Source organism: Eretmochelys imbricata, chromosome 20, assembly GCF_965152235.1.
Source record: "Eretmochelys imbricata isolate rEreImb1 chromosome 20, rEreImb1.hap1, whole genome shotgun sequence".
NCBI lineage: Eukaryota > Metazoa > Chordata > Testudines > Cheloniidae > Eretmochelys > Eretmochelys imbricata.
This window is the reverse complement of record NC_135591.1, coordinates 3,998,521-4,011,416: the sequence shown is the minus strand read 5'-3', so window position 1 is coordinate 4,011,416 and position 12,896 is coordinate 3,998,521. Positions and strand designations below refer to the sequence as shown.

General features: G+C 66.0%; 1 protein-coding gene across 1 annotated transcript in view; it reads left to right on the top strand.

The window, feature by feature from the left end:
- AGAP2 (ArfGAP with GTPase domain, ankyrin repeat and PH domain 2) overlaps positions 1–10,204 on the top strand; it is a 62,800-nt gene extending 52,596 nt beyond the window's left edge. The window contains exons 7-18 of the mRNA XM_077838186.1: positions 382–503; positions 1,081–1,233; positions 2,337–2,423; positions 4,065–4,169; positions 4,532–4,694; positions 5,204–5,323; positions 5,720–5,866; positions 7,345–7,496; positions 8,027–8,117; positions 8,236–8,458; positions 9,095–9,350; positions 9,996–10,204. Coding sequence (XP_077694312.1) covers positions 382–503; positions 1,081–1,233; positions 2,337–2,423; positions 4,065–4,169; positions 4,532–4,694; positions 5,204–5,323; positions 5,720–5,866; positions 7,345–7,496; positions 8,027–8,117; positions 8,236–8,458; positions 9,095–9,350; positions 9,996–10,202 — 1,826 coding nt within the window. The 3' untranslated portion in view covers positions 10,203–10,204. The remainder of the gene's footprint in view (positions 1–381; positions 504–1,080; positions 1,234–2,336; positions 2,424–4,064; positions 4,170–4,531; positions 4,695–5,203; positions 5,324–5,719; positions 5,867–7,344; positions 7,497–8,026; positions 8,118–8,235; positions 8,459–9,094; positions 9,351–9,995) is intronic.
- The last annotated feature ends 2,692 nt before the right edge of the window (positions 10,205–12,896 follow it).

Here is a 12,896-nt window from a genome sequence, read left to right as displayed (position 1 = left end):
CCTGGGGGTCCCCCTGGCAGTGGCTGGGGCTGTGTGTCCCCTGGGGGGTCCCTCTAACCGTGGCTGGGGCGGGCTCTCCCTCGGGGGGGGTCCCTGTGGCCGTGGCTGGGATGGTCTGTCTCCCTGGGGGTCCCCCTGGCAGTGGCTGGGGCTGTGTGTCCCCTGGGGGGTCCCTCTAACCGTGGCTGGGGCGGGCTCTCCCTCGGGGGGGTCCCTGTGGCCGTGGCTGGGATGGTCTGTCTCCCTGGGGGTCCCCATGGCCATGGCTGGGGCCGTGTGTCCCCTGGGGGATCCCTCTAACATTGGCTGGGGGGGCTCTCCCTCGGGGGGCGGGGTCCGCGTGGCTCCCTGTCTCTCACGGGACTTTCCTTCCCCTCCCAGTGGCCCAAAAGGTCGTCACTCTGAAGAAGCAGCAGCAGCTCCTGGCCTCCTGCAAGTCCCTGCCCAGCACCCCCAGCCACTCGGCAGCCTCCACGCCCGTGGGCGGGATCCACCCTGGGCAGGTACGGCCAGCGGCAGCAGCCAGTGCCTCCCTTAGCCAGCGGGGGGCACCGCAGCACCAGGGGCGCCCCCTCCCCAGGCTCAGCCGCCTCCAGGCCTGCAGCCCCTTTCATGGAGCCGGCGGCTGGGCCAGTTCCAGCCCCAAGGGCACCACAGTGCCCAGCTGAGCCCCATCTCCCCGCTGAACCAGGGCAACTGGGACAAGCATGCCGTGGGGGATGGGGGGGGCATAGGAAGAGCTATCGCTGCCCTGGCCCTGGGGGACTGTGTGTGTGTGTGTGTGGGGGGGGTTATAGGCAGAGAATAAAACCCAGGAGTCCTAACTCCCAGGCCCTACTGCTTTAACCACTAGACCCTACTCCCCTCCCAGAGCTGGGGACAGAACCCAGGAGTCCCGCCCCCGCCCCTCTAACCCCTAAACCCCCACATACTCACTGCGCTCCCTGGCCCCCAGCCCGTCGGGGAGAAGGAGCCGTCAGAGGGGGGCATTTCCGTGGCCCAGGGGAAAAGGGGCCCATGGACAGCAGGTGGCTCCGGGCCGGGGGACGCTGACGCCAGGTGCCCGGGGCTCTTTTCCAGGCCAGTAATGGAGGCCACACGAGCGATTACTCCTCCTCCTTGCCGTCTACGCCCAACATCAGCCACCGCGAGCTGCGGAGCGAAGGCTCGGTCGGGATCGGCACCCCCAGCTCCCTGCACCGCGGGGCCAAGCGCCGCACCAGCCTCTTCACGGTGAGCCCCGCCCCATCTCCGGAGCTCCCGCCCGGGCGCGTCTGACGGTGCCGTTCCCCTGAGCCCCGTGCCGCTCTGGCCACACACCGCTGTGGGCTACAACCATGCACCACAGCCGCCCGGGGTTGGGAACCCATGGGAAGGTGGGGCACGGGCATGTGGGTTTGGCTCCCAGCCAGCTCAGTGGCGCCCCCTGGGGCTGGGACAGGACAGCGGCGTGTCCTGGGGCCGGCTCAGTGGTGCCCCCTGGGGGCGGGACAGCGACGTGCCCTGGGACCAGCTCAGTGGTGCCCCCTGGGGACGGCTCAGTGGTGCCCCCGGGGGCGGGACAGCGACAAGCCCTGGGGCAGGCTCAGTGGAGCCCCCGGGGGTGGGACAGCGACGTGCCCTGGGGCCGGCTCAGTGGTGCCCCCTGGGGGCGGGACAGCAACTTGCCCTGGGGCCGGCTCAGTGGAGCCCCTGGGGGTGGGACAGCGACGTGCCCTGGGGCCGGCTCAGTGGTGCCCCCTGGGGACGGCTCAGTGGTGCCCCCCGTGGACGGGACAACGACGCGCCCTGGGGACGGTTCAGTGGTGCCCCCTGGGGGCGGGACAGCGACGCGCCCTGGGGCCAGCTCAGTGGTACCCCCTGGGGGCGGGACAGCGACATGCCCTGGGGCCGGCTCAGTGGTGCCCCCTGGGGACGGCTCAGTGGTGCCCCCTGGGGGTGGGACAGCGATGTGCCCTGGGGCCGGCTCAGTGGTGCCCCCTGGGGACGGCTCAGTGGTGCCCCCCGTGGACGGGACAACGACACACCCTGGGGACGGTTCAGTGGTGCCCCCTGGGGGCGGGACAGCGACACGCCCTGGGGACGGTTCAGTGGTGCCCCTGGGGGCGGGACAGCGACACGCCCTGGGGACGGTTCAGTGGTGCCCCCTGGGGGCGGGACAGCGACATGCCCTAGGGACGGCTCAGTGGTGCCCCCCGTGGACGGGACAACGACACGCCCTGGGGACGGTTCAGTGGTGCCCCCTGGGGGCGGGACAGCGACGCGCCCTAGGGACGGTTCAGTGGTACCCCTGGGGGCCACATTCCTTTAGCTGAGGGCTCCTTGCCACGTTGCAGAACCGCCGGGGGAGCGATTCGGAGAAGAGGAGCCTGGAGAGCAGAGGGGACAGCACAGGCAGCGGCCGCGCCATCCCAATCAAACAGGTGAGAGCCGCGGGCACAGCCGGGCCCCCTCGCCACCTGGCAGCTGGCATCCCCCCAGTGCCCGAGAGGTGCACCCAGGATTTTCCTTCGCAACAGCGACACCCTCAAGCACACCCACCCAGCAAACACACACACACACAGAGCAAACACACCCAGCAAACACACACACACACAGAGCAAACACACCCAGCAAACGCACACACACACAGAGAGCAAACGCACACACACACACAACCCCAACAAACACACACCCAGCCAACACACACGTACAGAGCAAACACACCCCCAGCAAACACACACACACACAGAGCAAACACACACAGCAAACACACACACACACAGCCAACACACACACCCCCCCAACCCCAACAAACACACCCCCAGCAAACACACACACACACAGCCAACACACACCCAGCCAACACACAAACACACCCCCAGCAAACACACACACACAGCCAACACACACACAGCCAACACCCCCCCAGCAAACACACACGTACAGAGCAAACACACCCCCAGCAAACACACACACACACAGAGCAAACACACACACACACAGCCAACACACACACACACACAACCCCAACAAACACCCCCCCAGCAAACACACACACACCCAGCCAACACACACCCAGCCAACACACAAACACACCCCCAGCAAACACACACACACCCAGCCAACACACACACAGCCAACACCCCCCCAGCAAACACACAAACACACCCATAGCAAACACACGCACGCACACACAGAGCAAACACACCCCCAGCAAACACACACGCACACAAAGCAACACACACCCAGCAAACACACAGAGCAAACGCACACACAGAACCCCAGCAAACACACGCCCAGCCAACACACACATACAGAGCAAACACACTCCCAGAAAACACACACACACCCAGCAAACACACAGAGCAAACAGCCCCCCAGCAGACACACCCCACAAATGCACACACACACAACCCCAGAAAACACACACCCAGCCAACAACCCCCCAGCAAACACACAAACACACACCGAGCAAACACACCCAGCAAACACACACCCGCACACACACACACCCCCAGCAAACACACCCCCAACAAACACACACACACAGAGCAAACACACACACCCTGCGTGCACACCCCCCCCCCCGGCACACGCGTGCCCACCCAGGAACACAACACCTGGGGATGCACACAGATCTCATGGCTTCAGCTCAGCCTCCCTGGCATTTGTGCACCCAGCCAGCCCACTGCACACATGGGCAAATGCTGTCTCCACCTCCCTGGCCCTCCCGGAGCGGGATACCGGCCGCGGGGGTCCCTGGGAAAAGGTGGTGGCCTAGTGAACAGAGCACTGGACCGGGACCCAGGCGACCTGGGTTTTATTCCCAGCTCAGCCACCGGCTGGCTGGGTGACCCGGCATAGCCTCGGTCTGTGCCTCAGTTTCCCCTTCTGTAAAATGGGGGGGGGCTCTCCTTGGCACGGATAACAGACTCTGCGAGCCGCCGGCAGGCAGCCCTGGGAAGGGCACAGGGTCCCTGCCGAGGCCAGCGGGAGGAGGTGCCTCAGGGCTGGACGGGCTCCATAAATGACCGGCAGTCCCCCACCTCCCGGCTTTGGCTAACCTGCCTCACTCCCCCCAGAGCTTCCTGCTGAAACGCAGCGGCAATTCCCTCAACAAGGAGTGGAAGAAGAAATACGTGACCCTGTCCAGCAACGGCCTCCTCTTCTACCACCCCAGCATCAACGTAAGTGCCTGGCCGCGCCCCCCGCGCCAGGGCCCTGCCCAGCTGAGCCGACTGCCATGAGCAGGGGGCCGGGGGCGGGGGGTGCTGCTTCCTGGCTCCGAGATCAGCAGCCCCCCGGCCAGAGGTTGCTCACTCAGCGGCTCTCCTGGTTCCCCCATCTCCCCCGGGCCCGCTGAGCGCCAGCACTCGGGACCAGGGGCCAATCTGCGCCGTCCCGCCAGGGGAGAGGGGATACCACCCCGCCGTAGTGGGCTGGGGCCAGGCCAGGCGCCGTGGGGATGGGCACACAGGGCGGAGAGCCGGGTGGAGTTAGATCCGCGGCTGCCCTGGGGGCTTTGTGGTGACTCCCTGTCTCCCCCCAGGATTACATTCACAGCACTCACGGGAAGGGGATGGACCTCCTGCGCACCACCGTCAAGGTGCCCGGCAAGCGCCCCCCCAGGGCCATCTCCGCCTGCAGCCCCTCCTCCAGCATCAACGGCCTGCTGCGGGACGTGAGCGGGGGACCGACGCCCGAGGGTGGCGGTAAGTGACCGCAGGGCCCAGCTCTGTGCGGGGACCCAGCCCATGCCACCTCCCAGCCGGGGCATCAGTGCCTGGACCGTGGGTGGAGGGTGGCCTGGGCGTCTCCCTGCTGCCGAGCCCACAGGGAAGTGAGGGAGGCGAGGGGGGGGGCGGCCTGATGCTCGTGTGTGTAGGGAAGGCTGGCACAACGGGGGGGGGGCAGCTGGGAGGGGGGCTGGCTCTTGCTGGGGCACTTGGGGCTTTTGCGACAGAGAGGGAGGCTGGGCTGGGTGCCCCAGGAGGGTCTGGCATTCTGGGGTGACTCCAGGCCCCCCCAGCCCGAGCCCTATGCCCAGCCATCGAACACAGCTCAACGGTGACACCTAGTGGCCCAGTGGGTTGCTTCTTACCTGTGCTCACTGGTGCACGGTGGGTCCATATGTCATCATACGAGCCCAGCACGCTGTCTCGGCTGGATCCAGGGTCCTCCGCTTTGGGGAGACCCCTCAGCTCCCCTTCTCTCCCCACAGCTAGCCTCTCCCCGGCGGCGCTGACCATCCCGACAGAACGAGCAGCCAAGGCCTCAGGGAAGACGGACCGGCCACTCCAGCGTTGCGCTTCGGCAGCCAGCACCAAGACCTCCGGCGGGGGTAGGTTCGGCGCTGCCCCCTGAAGCGCCCGGCATCCCTCGCCAACGGCCGGCGAGCGGCAAGGGGGCAGGGAAGGCCACTGGGGGGTACGTGGCGGCTGTGGGGCACTCTGGGCTCCCAGCAGGACCTCTGGTGATGGAGGTGCTAATGTTTCAGGCAAACCCCGGCTGTTTGCTGCCCAAGGACCCCAGAAATTGGCTGATACCTAGAACCTGGAGCCCCGATTGCGCCCAGGGGCCCGCAGAAATCCCTCTCCAGAGCCTGAGGGGGTGGCTGGCTCCCAGTCCCTGAGAATGCCAGTGGGGTTCTCCAGGCACCGGGGGGTGGGGTGGGGCGGGGAGGGTCGGAAGATGGGAGAGACGTGGGGTGACTTCTCCCGCCCGTGTCTCTCTGCAGAGGGGTCCCTGGCCGGAGAAGGGGTGTCCAGCTCCAGCCCCAGTGGCAAAGACCCGCCTCCTTCACCCATGATTGACAGGAAGAAGCACCGCCGGAAGAAGCTGATGACCCCCTCAAAAACCGAGGGGTCGACGGGACAGGCGGAAGGTGAGGGAGGCTGTCAGCGCGGTAACGCAGGGAGCCGCCCCTTGGCAGCCTTGTGAGCAGCACCCCTGGCTCGGGGGCCCTAGAGCATCCTGGGAACGGCCTCGGAGAAAGTGCCCGGAGCTGAGCAGGGGGGGCAAGGGGGAGTCCGGGGGCCCTCGAGGGACAGGACAAAGAGAGTCATCCCGTGGGATTCTTGGACACCTTTGGCGGGCTCCCAGGGCATGTACACTGCAAAGCAACAGGGTCCCGGCTTGACTCTGGTTTGGACCCTCCGCCCCTGGGGGGTCCGGAGCCGGGGTCCAAGCCCTGGGCTAGCACGATTTGTGTGTAGACAGGAGTGGGTTCGGCTTGAGCCCAAGTTCGAACCCTGCAGCGTAGGCATACCCATGGAGACCCGCCCTGGCGGGGAAGGACTGCCACGGAGACTGGGGGGCAGGGCGACTCTGACCCAGAGCAGCGTGGCATGGGGCACGCCCAGCCCAGGGTGGCACGCTCAGCACAACTCCTCCTGGCCCGGTCCAGGCGATACCGGTCCATTCTGACAGCCAGACCCTGCACCGGGCAACACGCTGGCCCCTCCACCGGATGCTAGAAAGCGTTTCATTCCCGCTCTGCGAATGGCTTCCCAGCACGCGCGCCCCCCTCCCATCCAGCTCTCCCCACCTCTCCGGGGGGTGGGGGTGGCTGACACTGCTCACAGCTTCCTCCCTCCCCTGCCAGCGCTTTGTCCCCCTCCGGGTGGGATCCCCGTCTTCTGGCTTTTTCTCTTGACTGTCTCCCTTTATTCTCTCCTGCCTCCCGCTGCCCCCCCTCCCCGGACGCTCCGCAGCCAAGCGCAAAATGTGGAAATTAAAAACCTTTGGTAGTTTAAGAAATATTTATAAAACAGGTAACGGGCAGCGGCCGTCACGCGGTGCTGGTGTCACTCATGCATGTCGATGTGCTTCCATCGTGTGGTGCCGACGGCCGCCCGGGGCGGGGAGGAGCCCGGCCGTGCCTAGGGCAAGGGGCAGGGCAGACAGCCGGGTGCTGAGCTCCATGCCAATCCCGCAAGTGCTGGCTGGCACCGGATGAAGGCGGGGCACTGCTCTGACGACTTGCCAGTGGCCCCTGCCCCGCACAGCTAGCTACGTGCCCGCATGCTCCCAGTACGCTCCTCCCAGCCGGGTTCCCCCGCGTCGCAGCCACCCTCTGGCCAGCAGGGGGCGGTAAGTGCCTCTTCGCTGGCACTCCCGCCCCGGGGACCGAGCTGCCAGCTTCCTCCTGACACTACCCAGCTGGCCCCAGCTCCTTTAAAGGGGTATTTTGTGTCCTCCCTACAAATAAACCTGTAAGCAAGGGGGGTGTTCGGCCAGCCTTACCGCCCCCTGTCCAGCAGACAGACCTCCCCCAGCCTGACCGTGCAGAGCCATTGGGTCGCTCTGGTGGGGTGCCCAGGTGGTGACGCTCCCTCCCCACCCCTCCTTTCCCTTCTGCAGAGGAGGAGAACTTCGAGTTCATCATCGTGTCGAGCACGGGCCAGACGTGGCACTTCGAGGCCAGCAGCTTCGAGGAGAGGGACGCCTGGGTCCAGGCGATCGAGAGCCAGATCCTTGCCAGCTTGCAGTGCTGTGAGAGCAGCAAAAACAAGGTATGGCGGCCCCAGCTGCTCCCCAGGGCCAGTCGCCTCCTGGGGCATTTCCCCAGAGTCCTCTCTCTGCCGTCCGGCTGCGGAGCCGCCAGGACAGCATGGGAACTCCCTGCAGAGCCCTGCCCTGCCCTGCCACCTGGGCGGGGCCCTGCCTGCCCTGAGTCAGTCCCTTCAGAGAGGGAAATGCAGCCACTTCTGGGGGACAGCAGCCAAAGTGTACAGCTCCCGGCATAATCATGTATTGGGGGTGGAACAGGGTCAAACCCCTTTCTCTGGGGTCTAAGCGATTCACCCCTGAGCAGAGGGGGAGCCCAAGGTGGGTGCCACTTATGTCCCACAAGGCAGAGGAGAGACTGCCAGGACTAGAACTGGGGGCGTTTCAGCTCGGATGTGGCTCACCTTGAGCCCCACGGCCAGAGCTGGGGTACACCTCAGGGCGCGGGTCTATGTCCTGGCTCCGGGATCTCCTGGAGCACCTGTGCCCAGCTCCCCGGCTGCGTGGCCAACTGCCCCCCCTTTGCTCCCTGCAGGCCCGGATGGACAGCCAGAGCGAGGCGGTGGCCATCCAGGCCATCCGCAATGCCAGAGGCAATTCCCTGTGTGTGGACTGCGAGGCACCAAGTGAGTCTCACTCCTGGGGGGCGGGCGGCACCGAGGTTCGCACCGGGGGTCTCTTCCTGGGTGGCTGGTTCCCAGGCCGTGGTGCTGATGGGGACCTGTCCTCCCCCCCTTCCTCCAGACCCCACCTGGGCCAGCCTGAACCTGGGGGCGCTGATCTGCATCGAGTGCTCGGGCATCCACCGGAACCTGGGCACCCACCTGTCGCGGGTGCGCTCGCTGGACCTCGACGACTGGCCCCTGGAGCTCACCCTGGTGCTGACGTCCATTGGCAACGAGACTGCCAACAGCATCTGGGAGAAGAACACCCAGGGACGCCGGAAGCCCACCTGCGAGTCGTCCCGGTGAGCCCCTGCCCCAGGCAGCTGCCCCATGCCCAGCCCCCGGGGGCTGGGCGGGAGCTGCTGGGGAAAGAGGCAGAGAAGGAAGAATGCAGCCTCCCTGTGGGGTTTGCCACTCAGCTGGCCGGTGTTTCTTGGGGGCAATAGCTAATGGCTCAGGAAGGGGCGGGGGGGGGCGATGCTGAAAGGCCCCTGGAAATAACAGTCCTCTCTCACCTAGCTGGACCCTGTGGGCACCAGGCTGTGGGCATTGCCAGACTTCTGCAGGGTGGAGGTTGCAGGCGTCATGAGCTGGGCACTGCCAGGCTCCTGGGGAGGTACCCAGCTCTGGGCACTGCAGGTCCCTGGGGGTACCTGGCTCTGGACTTTGTCGTGGGGGGGGGGGTACCCAACTCCGGGCACTGCAGTTTCCCGGGGGTGCCTGGCTCTGGACACTGCAGGCCCCTGAGGGTACCTGTTTCCAGACTTTGCCCAGGTCCCTGCAGGATACCTGGCTTCAAGCACTGCATGATCCTGGGGGGTACCTGGCTCCAGGCACTGCAGGCCCCTGGGGGTCCCCAGCTCTGAGCTCTGCGTCTCTGCCCAGTCTGTCTGCATCGCCGGGCACTCATCTCCGCCCGGGTGCATCTCTCGCTGCAGGGAGGAGCGGGAGTCGTGGATCCGGGCGAAGTACGAGCAGCGGGTGTTCCTGGCCCCGTTCCCGAGCCCCGAGATCCCGCTGGGGCAGCAGCTGTTCCGGGCCGTGCAGGAGAAGGACCTGGGCACCCTGCTTCTGTTGCTGGCACACAGCACCAAGGAGCTGATCAACACCTGCTCCGGGGACAAGGACCGGCGCACGGCCCTGCACTTGGCCTGCGACCTGCCCCATGTGGTCATCACCCAGCTGTTGGTCTGGGTACGTCCGGCTGCCTGGGACACCGCGGGGCATGGGGAGTTGGGGGATCCGTTCCCTCCCCCCCGGCACAGGGGAGGCTGCTGCCCTCGCTCATAGCGAGCGGGGGACAGATGGGGAAGGGGGAGCCACAGAGCCTTTGCCTGGGGCTCCCCCTGAGCTTGGCAGGGCCCATGGGGTGCCAGCTGCAGGGCGAAGGAGGGCGTTCCGGCAGCGAGTTTATGGCAGAGCTCCGCCCAGGCCTGCGGTGAATGTCATAAACCTGGGCATTGTGACATCACCGCCTGTTGCTCCGGAAATGTCTGTGACATCACCAGTTGTACGGGTACCTGGAGACCTATACGTGGCGGCCAATCAGAGCCAGCGAGGGCTCCTGCCCTGCCAGGTAGAGCCCAGTGCACCCCCCGGAGCTGGACAGATGGGATCCTCCTTACCCCGCACTGGGGGTGACGAGCCCAGATCGCCCAGCCTGGGGATCCCCCGAACCAGTGGCACACCCCGGTGCCCCTGGCTGCTTGTTTCACCTGCCGGAGGGGCGATCCTCCTGGCTCCGGGACCCCCCGGGGCGGGTTGGTGCCCAGTTCGGGGGCAGGCTCGCTCTGGTCCGGAGCCGCACCCCCTCATCCCCTCATGCCTCTCTGTCCGCAGTACGGCATCGAAGTGAAGGCCCGCGACGCGCTGGGCCACACGGCCCTTTTCTACGCCAGGCGAGCCGGGAGCCAGGAGTGCGCCGAGATCCTCCTGCAGCACGGCTGCCCCGGCGAGGGCCACTGCACCATCGCCACGCCCAGCCTGCGCCGGAAAAGCAGCACCGCCAGCATGGGACGGTGTGACACTCGGACCGCCCTGGTATAGCCAGCCCAGCCCCGCCGGACTGCCCCGTGCAGGGCCTCGGGGCTCAGCCCAGAGCCGGGGGGAGACTGTCAATGTCTGGGCCCCCTGCAGAGCCCTCCCCAGCAGGCTCCGGGCCTGCCTCCGGCCACCTGGACCGGGTGCGATGGAGCCTGAGCCCGACGCAGGGCTGGAGGGGAAGGACGCGGGGGGTGGTCAGGGGACAACTTCATCCCATGCGGGCCGCGCCTGCCGGACGCCGAAGGGACGTTCGGCCCAACGGACCCAGCTTTTCCAGGCACGGCTGGCGAGGCGGGTGCCCAGGTGACGCCGCCTCTGGGTGCTGGCTGGGCAGGACGCTGGGCGTCCCCATCCTCCAGGATGGTCAGTGTCGGACAATTTGTATTTTTGATGCTCTATTTATTACTCAGCCCCTGCTGGTGCGGCTCGTTATGTCCCTGTCTCCCCCGATGGGAACATGCAGGACAAAGAGAGACAGTTTTGTCAGAGCACAGGGCCGGGAGCCAGGACTCCTGGGTCCTGTTCCTGGCTCTGGGAGGGAAATGGAGGTCTAGTGGTCAGAGCACAGGGGTGAGAGACAGGACTCCAGGGTCCTGTTCCTGGCTTTGGGAGGGAAGTAGGGGTCTAGCGGTCAGAGCACAGGGTCGAGAGCCAGGACTCCTGGGTTCTGTTCCTGGCTCTGGAAAGAGAGTGGGGGTCTAGTGGTCAGAGCACAGGGCCGAGAGCCAGGACTCCTGGGTACTGTTCCTGGCTCTGGGAAGGGAGTGGGATTTAGTGGTCAGAGTACAGGGCTGAGAGCCAGGACTCCTGGGTTCTGTTCTCAGCTCTGGCACTGACTTGCCCTGTGATCCCCGCCGGCCGCACCCTCACGTCCTTCCCGTGGGGTTTAAGGACACGGCCGGGGTGGGGAGGGGGGTCGTTCGTTCCTGTCCGTAATGAGCTTTGACGGTGAAACATGTTCAGTGTCGTTCCAAGGTGTTTGGGTTCCCGGCCTGCAGCCTCTGCGCCCCCCCGCCCCCCCCCGGGACAGACAGGGACCCGCAGCACGGGGAGAGGGCTGACTTACCGGGGGTGGGGGTGATGGGCCAAGTGGGGCCTGCAGCTGCCTCTGAGCTGGTGAAACCCCCCCCCCATCCATCTGATCCAGCTGCCATAGCCCTGAACCTCCAATCCCTGCGCCCCCCCATTAGTGCCCCTCCCATTCCATGAAGGCGGGGGAAGGGAAGCAGCTTGCCCTGTTCCCCTGCTCTCCGTCTCCACCATGGAAACCATTGGCGGGCGGGGGGAGGGAACAGCTGTGCCCCCACCCCATGCGGCTGGGGGCTCCCAACTGGGTGCACTGGCCCTGCGCAGACACCAGAGGGTGACAGTCTCCTTGCTACTATTTGTGAGGTGACAGCAGTCCATGTCTCAGCCAGCCCCTTAGCGCCGGACTCCTGGGTTCCACTGGGGTTTCTGGGAGGAGAGTGGGGGCTTATGGGTTAAAGCGTGGGGGGGGGCTGGGAGTCAGGATCCCTGGGTTGTATCATGGCTCTGGGAGGGGAGTGAGGTCCAATGAGTAGAGTGGGGGTGGGGTGTGGGGAGAGGGCTGGGAGCCAGGACTCCTGGGTTCTATCAGGCGTGGCGTCTGGTGGGATAGAGCCAGGCGGGGGCTGGGAGTCAGGATGCCTGGGTTCTCGCTGCTGTAGAAAAGGTGGTTCCCTGGATGGCTCAGGCAGAGAGGCGGGGAGGGGGGGAGCAGGTATCTCCTCGCTGCTTACCAGCAGGGTCACCTCCCCCTCCCCACCCCAGGCGCCAACCCCCCCCCCTTGCCAGCCTACGCCCACTGAGCCAGGCTCCCAACCCAGCCAGAGGCGCTGGGCTGCCCCTTGGCCACCCCTCCAGTCAGCACCTCTCTGAAAAGCAGCACCCCCTTCCCAGGCCTGGGCGAGGGGGCCGCCTGGCATGGGGCATTGTGGGCATTGACACCCCCTTGGCTCACACCTGCAGAAGCTGGCACAGCGCCTCCTTAGAGCCAGATCCAGCTTTCAACCCGTTTCTGTTGTGCAAAGCCCCCTGCCCCGTCCCTTTCCCCACTGACTGGCCTTTCCAGCCTCCTCTCGGGACCCTGTTTTAATTTATTTGCTTCGCCGAGCATTGAGGCTCGTGCCAGAAATCGCCCTCCCGCTGTCTCTTCCCAGAGGCTGGGTTGGCAGCTCCCCCCGGCACAATGTTTACAGGGCACGTGTGACCCTTTGGTGTTTTGTGGCCCCCGGCCGAGGCCTCCGAAAGTGGCTGTTGTGAGTGACGTGGTTTCAGGCTTTAGCTCGATACGCGATCAGGGTAATACTGACCCACCCCGCACACCAATCGCCCATCCCTGCAGCTGCCTGGGGCGCTGGCTGGCACATTACCCCCCCCAATGCTGAGTTGAAAGCCACTCCCGCCGGTCCTTGCTTTAAGTCCAGGCCTGGGCAGGGGTTGATCCGGGGGGTCCAGGCCGAGTGGCTGGGCCCGACCTTGAGCTTAGTGGCCCGAGAGCTCCATGGCTCTCTGTGGGGCCCGCAGCCAGTCCCCAGCTCCCCCCCGAGCCCCGGCCCCGTTCTTCCAAACCAGCTGGGTGGCTCAGTTCATGAATGTATCGGCTACCGTGTTGCACAAAGAAAGCCTTGCCCTCCCTCTCTGTGGCGGCCCCAGGACGCCAGAAGCAGGCCAGAG